General features: G+C 42.7%; 1 protein-coding gene across 1 annotated transcript; it reads right to left on the minus strand.

Moving 5' to 3' along the window:
- LOC307133509 (gamma-glutamylcyclotransferase-like) lies at window positions 1-7,613 on the minus strand (the record flags this gene model as incomplete). Its single annotated transcript, XM_079828592.1, has 4 exons — window positions 1-126; window positions 376-508; window positions 5,406-5,551; window positions 7,566-7,613. 4 exons carry the CDS (start codon window positions 7,611-7,613, stop codon window positions 1-3), a joined length of 453 nt encoding a protein of 150 aa, XP_079684718.1.
- Window positions 7,614-8,064: the final 451 nt, after the last annotated feature.

The raw sequence follows: 8,064 nt of genomic DNA on the forward strand, positions 1-8,064 counted from the left end.
TTATTTCTCAATATCTGTAATCTGATCCAGTAAGGAAGTGCCGCTGTAGTTGTTTGTCTCCAGTGCCAGATGTTTCTGTATGTAGTTTTGAGGCAAGCCGTTCTGTTGAGCCCCTAAACACACAACCTAGATAGAGAATGAGACAAGATTAACAAGTCAATATGAATAAGAGAGACATCACGGACACTTTTCATGATAGTTATGCAACTAGACAGTCACCAATTAAAAGACAACTATACGGAGAACATCTAAATCTCCTGTTGTTACACTTTAAATCACATGTTAATATTTGATCAGAGAGGTGGGTTGTTCCCTTTGTGCTCTGTAATTAAACTTTATTCTTTGATTTGATCAGTCAGGCTAATGTTAAAATACCTTTTTATACTGTGGTGAAGGTGGACAGGGTCTGAAATTGTTCATCTTGTACGTCCGGCAGAGAAGCAGCCCCTCTTTTGTTTCCACTATGACTTCTAATGGGCTGTACACGCCTTCATGAACCTGTTCCTGCCTGAAACGTGCAAGATGCACAATACATTCCAAATGCAGATATTTTAATTCCTGTCTAAAACATATTTAGTATATAAATGCTTTGTACAGTGTGTAATATGAATATATAGGTTACTATATCTGCCTATATTAGTATAAGTAAGCTGATGATCAAAGCAGATATCATGGCTTATTTAATCTGTACATTATTTTTTTAAGTACTAAACTGTTTTTTTCTACTATGTGTATACAAGTGATAATGTGCAGTAAATCAGCATGAAACATACTTACAAAATAATACATGCATACAATAAATACAAAATAAAAATTAACATGAGATACTGATTTGAGTTAGTTTTTTTCTTATAATGTGGAAAGAGTGCCATATCCAGTATAATACTGATCATAAATACTAGATGAAAGAGTGGTTTTGGGAGACATCACAATCAGAGGCGATTCTAGACCCTTTTTAGGGGGGCTTTAGCCCCCCTGTCTGTCATGCCAGCCCCGCTAAATCTATCAACTATCATGTTATCAAAAAATTTTTAAAGTGTAATTTTTACTTTTTAAAATAAAAATGAAAATAAGAAATGCAGGGCATGTCGATTAAATAAAGACATTGATTCAAGTTCTTTTTTTGTATTATTTTTTTATTCTCGTTGCTTTTCTGCGCATGCGTGTCGTGATAGATTCAAGATTCAAGAGTTTTATTTGTCACATACACAGTTATATACACAATATACAACTGGCAGTGAAATGTAAACAGGTCCGCTCCATGGACAGTGCAAATAACAGTTACAAGAAATTAAAATAGAAATAGAATAAAATTAGAATAAAAAGTATTAACATAAGTAGAATTATAAATAAATCAAGTAAAGATAAAAATAGGAAATAAGATAAAAATAAAAATATAAAAATTAAAATATAAAAAATATAAAAAAATAAGTGGATATGATAAGTGAGATAAACTGTAGACTTAGAAATAAGTGGTTAACATAAATATATATATATGTATATATAAAGAAGTATAATGTGCAAGGTCTATTACAGGTTGTTACGCAGTAACAATAGGAAAGTAAAGTGCAGTGCAATGGCAGTATGTGGATGTTAATGTTAAAACTGGATGTTTATGCGTGTGCGGGGTGAAGTGAAGTCACGTGACTGAGTTCAGGAGTCTGATGGCCTGGGGGAAGAAGCTCCTCCTGAGTCTTTCAGTCTTTGCCATCAGGCTACGGAAGCGCTTACCAGATGGCAGCAGGGTGAAGTGAGAGTTTGCAGGGTGATTAATGTCTCTGATGATTTTAGTAGCTCTACCTCTGCAGCGTTTGGTGTAGATGTCCTGCAGAGACAGGAGAGCTGAGCCTGAGATGCGCTCGGATAAGCGCACCACTCTTTGCAGGGCTTTGCAGTCGTGACTGGTGCTGTTCCCGTACCACGCTGTGATGCACTGAGTCAGGACACTTTCTATCGCCCCTCGATAGAAAGTTTTCAGGATGGCTGGTGAAACCCTGAATTTCCTCAGCTGGCGCAGGTGGTACAGTCTTTGCCTGGCTTTTTTCACCTGTGTCTGGATGTGTGTAGTCCAGGTCAGATCCTCGGAGATGTTCACACCCAGGTATTTGAAGCTGCTCACTCTCTCTACCGGTGTCCCGCTGATCATGAGAGGGGAGTATGACCGATGCTGTCTCTTCCTGAAGTCCACAATCAGTTCTTTGGTCTTGTTAACATTCAGAGAGAGACAGTTGTCCTGGCACCATGATGTCAGTTGCTCCACTTCGTCCAAGTATGCCGTCTCATTGTTGTTGGAGATGAGACCCAGGACAACAGTATCATCAGCAAACTTGATGATCGAGGTGGAGCTGTGTGTGGACAAACAGTCATGGGTGTAGAGAGAGTAGAGCAGGGGACTCAGCACACAGCCCTGTGGAGCTCCAACACTCAGGGTGATGGAGGTGGAGGTGAACTGGCCTATTCTCACCGCCTGGGGTCTGCCAGTGAGGAAATCTTCAATCCAGAGGCAGAGAGAAGAATTCAGGCCTAGATCCAGGAGTTTGTGTGTTAGCTTAATGGGAACTATGGTGTTAAAGGCTGAGCTATAGTCAATAAATAGCAGCCTGACATAGTTCCCACTTTTGCTGTCGATGTGAGTGAGGCAGGAGTGAAGGACGTGAGAAATGGCATCTTCAGTCGATCTATTGGGACGATAGGCAAACTGAAGAGGGTCCAAAGTGTCAGGAATGGAGGAGCAAATGTTGTTTTTAATGAGTCTCTCAAAGACCTTCATGACTAAAGATGTGAGAGCCACTGGACGATAGTCATTTAGGCAAGAGGGTTTACTGATCTTAGGTACAGGGATGATGGAGGATCGTTTGAAGGAGGTGGGGACAACAGATGTAGCAAGGGACTCGTTAAATATGGATGTAAAGAGCCCTGCGAGCTGATCAGCACAGGACCACAGAACACGACCTGAAATACCATCCGGCCCAGCAGCTTTCCTGACATCCACACGTTTGAGTGCCCTCCGAACCTCGTCCTCCGAGACAGAGATCACGTGACCGTTGCTGCTCTGAGGGACTCTCTCTGACGCGTCACTCGCCGGAGTCGCGCTGCCGCGATTACCATCAAAGCGAGCGTAGAAAGAGTTTAACTCGTTCACCAGCAACGGATCAGCTCTCACCTCTGCAGACGATTTAGTTCCAAAAGCACAGATAGTCCTCAGTCCCTGCCACATCCGCCGGGAGTCGTTGAGTTGGAAATGAGATTCCACTCGGTCTTTATAGCGGAGTTTTGCGGCTTTAACGGCGCGCCGGAGGGCGTAACATGAAGCTTTGTACTCCCTCATATCCCCCGTTTGGAGACCGGCATTGTACGCGATAGTGCGCGTGTTAACTGCAGTGCGGATTGAACTGTCCACCCACGGTTTCTGATTAGGGAAGGACGTTATAGTTATTGTTTGTGTGGCTTGCTCTGTCAGTGTGTTGATAAAGCAGAGCGCCACTTCTGTGAACTCGCTGACGTCTTCAGAACTCGCGCGGAACATGTCCCAGTCGACGTCATCAAGAGCTGCCTGTAGCGTGATCTCTGAATGGGATGACCAGCGTTTGACTTCCCTCCTCACCGGGGGCTCTTGAACGAGCCTTTGTTTATATTCCGGTGTGAGGAAAATGGCGGCATGGTCCGATTTGCCAAAAGCTGGCTGTGAACGAGCTTTGTAGGCGTTCTTAAACGGAGAGTAGCAATGATCCAGTGTGTTTGCTCCTCGTGTGGGACAGGAGACATGCTGGTGAAAGTTTGGCAATACTTTCTTTAGGTTAGCTTTGTTAAAATCACCCGCGACGATGAAAGCAGCGTCGGGGTGTTTGTTTATGAAGCCGCTGGTCACATCATGGAGGGCAGATAAAGCCAGCCCCGTGTCTGCTTGTGGTGGAATATAAACGGCAGTGGCGATGACCGAGGAAAACTCCCTCGGTAGGTAGAAAGGCCGGCACATGAGAGTTAAATGTTCCAAGTGAGGCGAGCAGGATCGCGAAAGAATGGAGATGTTCCTAGGATCGCACCATTTCTTGTTTATCATGAAACACACTCCACCGCCTTTAGATTTCCCGGCCTCGGCTGTTCTGTCCATCCGAAAAACAGAGAAGTTCTCGGACGGCGTCACGGCTGTATCCGGGACCGCTGGCGTGAGCCATGTTTCGGACAGACAATAGATGTTGCAGTCTCTCATGTCCCGTTGAAAACTTATCCTGGCTCTAAGATCGTCCATCTTATTCTCCAAGGATTGGACATTTGCGAGCAAAATGCTCGGGAGAGGAGGACTGAATGCTCTTTTTCTCAGTCTGTTGCGGATCCCAGCGCGTTTCCCGCGGTGTTTTTTGAATCTTCGCCGTCGACTCGAGTGGCCATTGTTCAACTCGGCGTCCCGGCGAATCTCAGATGGAAGATTGGAGAAAGTGTCCTGAAACAGGTCAGTGTAGCGGTAACCAATTTCCGATAGCTCTTATTCAGAAGTGCAAAGCTTGTGCTGCATGTCAGCCGGAGGCGGGAGATGATGTAAAATAAATTACTTTCATGATGTCTCGCGGCACAGGACGTTATAGAAGGTATTTTCTGTGATTTTTCGTTTTCCTTTATTAGCCTGCATTAATGCATTAAATGTATACAATGCATATTGTGAATTAATTTAATAAACTAACCTAGCTTTCCTGGTAGCCTTCAATAAATTAACGTGTCTACGAAAATGATTCATAAAACATATAAATATCAGTATGTTTACTTTCTTCACTGATGAAAATTAAAAAAAAAAAATTCAGTCAAAGCTCAGCCTTATGGGAAGAGACAGGGCAAGATAAAAGCAGAGAAAAAGAGAGATGCAGGGATAAGAAGAAAGACAAATAATCTACTGCCCACTGACATGGTTTTCAGTAGCCTAGAAATCTAGACGCACCCTAGCAGCAGCAAATCTAATTTGCAGCCAGGGTACCAACATCTTAATATGGGTCTGGCTTGTCAGGCTAGGTTATTAAGCTATTGTTATCACACTTTTTGGCCTTGATAATATCTTAAAATGCACATATGTAGATCATAGAAATCAAAATTTTCTCGGGGGAGCATGCCCCCCAACCCCCCTAACTACCTCACATTTGGGATCTCAGTCATTATAAAAACCCTGCCTAAATTTCTGGGTACGATTAAGGGATACAATATGGTCATGCAGAATAACGCATTAATATTGGCCCGTATAAGTAATAAAAAACAGCCAATATCCTAGTAATATACATGCTAACAAGCTACTAGTTAATACTGAGAATTGGACCCTAAACTAAAGTGTTACCATTTGTTTCATACCCTCACTGAGGGTTGAGCCCCCCTAAAATGACAATCCTAGAATCGCCCCTGATCACAATCCCAGGTGATCCCACCGGTCTAAACTTGGCAGGTTTTGGTCGTCTATCCTCCACACGACCCCCCACACCTCGTCTCCTTCACTCTCCTGTATCGTGGCGACTCCACCGTGCCAAGCACAGTCAGTGCAGTCGCCCCAAAGACCCAAATTCAATCTGTAGTCCTGAGATACAGCACAAGCCTTATAAGACAATGATATGTATCACAGTACTGTATAATTATGATTACAGTTTTTACAGGTACTATTTTCACAAGTAAGGTGTACATTTTCAAAACTCTTAGTACAAAAATCCAAACGGATCACACTTGTAACACAGCTAGTCATTCTTTCAAAACCTGATCTCATGCTTTCATTCAGTTACACATATTTTCAGTCCAAATAATATTTTTTTCAAACACAAGATTACTGTAATATGTAATAATTATAATTATAATATATAATTAATAATAATATTAATTTGTTACATTTATATAGCGCTTTTCTAGGCACTCAAAGAATTTTACATAGAAGGGGGGAATCTCCTCATCCACCACCAATGTGCGGCACCACCTGGATGATGCGACGGCAGCCATATTGCGCCAGAACGCCCACCACACACACTAGCTGATTGGTGGAGAGGAGACAGAGTGATGAAGCCAATTGTATATGGGGATGATTAGGAGGCCATGATGGACAGGGGCCAATGGGCAAATTTGGCCAGGATGCCGGGGTTACACCCCTACTCTTTATCGAAAGACACAGAGAGTCAGGACCTCGGTTTAATGTCTCATCCGAAGGACGGTGCTTGTTACAGTATAGTGTCCCCATCACTATACTGGGGTGCCGAGGACAGGGTGAGCGCCCCCTGCTGGCCTCACTAGCACCTCTACCAGCAGCTACCTAGTTTTCCCAGTTGGTCTCTCATCCAGGTACTGACCAGGCTCAGCCCTGCTTAGCTTCAGTGGGAAACCAGTCTAGGTCTACAGGGTGATATGGCTGCTGGTGATGAGAACATTTAGTTTAATCACTGAAACACAACAGTGTGATCTTCTTTCAGTTTAGTACTTTTAACACTCAGTTCATTCAACAGCAAACAATGCAAGATACAGGTTTCAAATCTCCCTCTGCTGAATTATCTACAGTAACACAGGCTACATATGCCTCATTAGAAAATACACTTACATTACCTGACTTATGTCACTGAATCCATAATGTTTGTAATAGTATTCAGTGTTATCACAAGGTGTGACAAAGTTATGACACAGCCATGAGGTTCTGTGCTATAAGAGAGTTTGCTGCCAATAATGTTCTCACTGTACCATGACTGAATCTATACTGTAGTTGAGATTTATAAGGATGAGTTAGGTTTAGGGTGCCATTTGGGACAGGGCCAAACGCTGCAAGAGAGTGGCCCTCCAGTATCAACGTTCCCCACTCCTGAGTTAGGCCCTGTCCCAAATGGCACCCTAAACCCTCATGGTCTTCCTCTGAGTCCACACTTTCACAACATAATGCCGCTTTGACTGCCAGGAAGAAGTCCACTGCGTAGAAGTCGGCTGAAGTGAGCATCGAGGGCGCATATCGACCTCAAAGGGGGCATTTGCGAGCTCTAAAATGACTCTAAAATTAGCTGAGACCTAAAATGACAAATGGGACACCCTGCGATCTCGTTGACTTAACGGACACGTGCAAGCGGCAGCCATTGTAAGTCCATAAGACCGAAAGTGCACATGAAGTGTGCCATTTGGGACAGGGCCTTAGACTACTGAGAAGTGCACATGCAAAAGCCAAAATGGGCGTTTACCAATCAGTGGCCAATATCAAACTACAATGGATGTTTTTAAGCCATTTTTAAACAGACTTAAAGGCCATGAAGGCCCACCTCTAAACCAAGCCCCCGGTGGATTAGAGCAAATTGGGTAACGTGTTTGAAAACGCCCCACTGATTGGGAAACACCCATTAGTTCTGCAGAGATACACCTGCATGATCTTGGGCTCATCAACTACAAATCACTGTTAGTTCAATGTCACTGGCTGCATCTGAAAACTGGAAAACACTGCCTTTGGAAGACACATTTCAAGGTAGGAAGGCATCAAGGCATGAAAGCAGCAGATGTATTCTTAACTGCTGTAGCATCTGGACCAATCAGACACACAATTTATTCATTATATTTAATGAATAATCCAGCAAACTCACTCTCCCAATAAAGGTATGTGAACCGTCCCCCAAAACTGGAACAAACATCCCTAGTGCAGCTATACACCTGGCCTCTGGTTACAGGACACATGGAAAATGATAAGGTTTATGATCAAAAGGAATTTGCAAAGAGTTGTGACTCTCAATTATTTATTTTTTAAAAGGACAAATAAACCATCTTAAACCCATATATCCTATAACCATTTGAGAAATAAATAAACGTATATCCACATTTTCCCATCTCATGATTTTCCTTTTATAGGGTTTGGTGTATGTATTAATTCAAGCTTTGTTGGGTTATAATTAATGTTCATGAGGTTAAAAACAAAGCCTTTGTCACGATAATAATCAAGACCCTCAAATTTGGATTTATATCTTCTTTTTGCCAACATAGAATTGTAAATTCTTGACATCTTTAAATGTTTCTTGATGAGGTTCTAGTCTCTCTCACACACAACCAAACTGTTTATGATATGCTGGATGTGATGTGCTTCTCTTC

This window comes from Gobio gobio (assembly GCF_949357685.1).
Source record: "Gobio gobio genome assembly, chromosome: 11".
NCBI lineage: Eukaryota > Metazoa > Chordata > Actinopteri > Cypriniformes > Gobionidae > Gobio > Gobio gobio.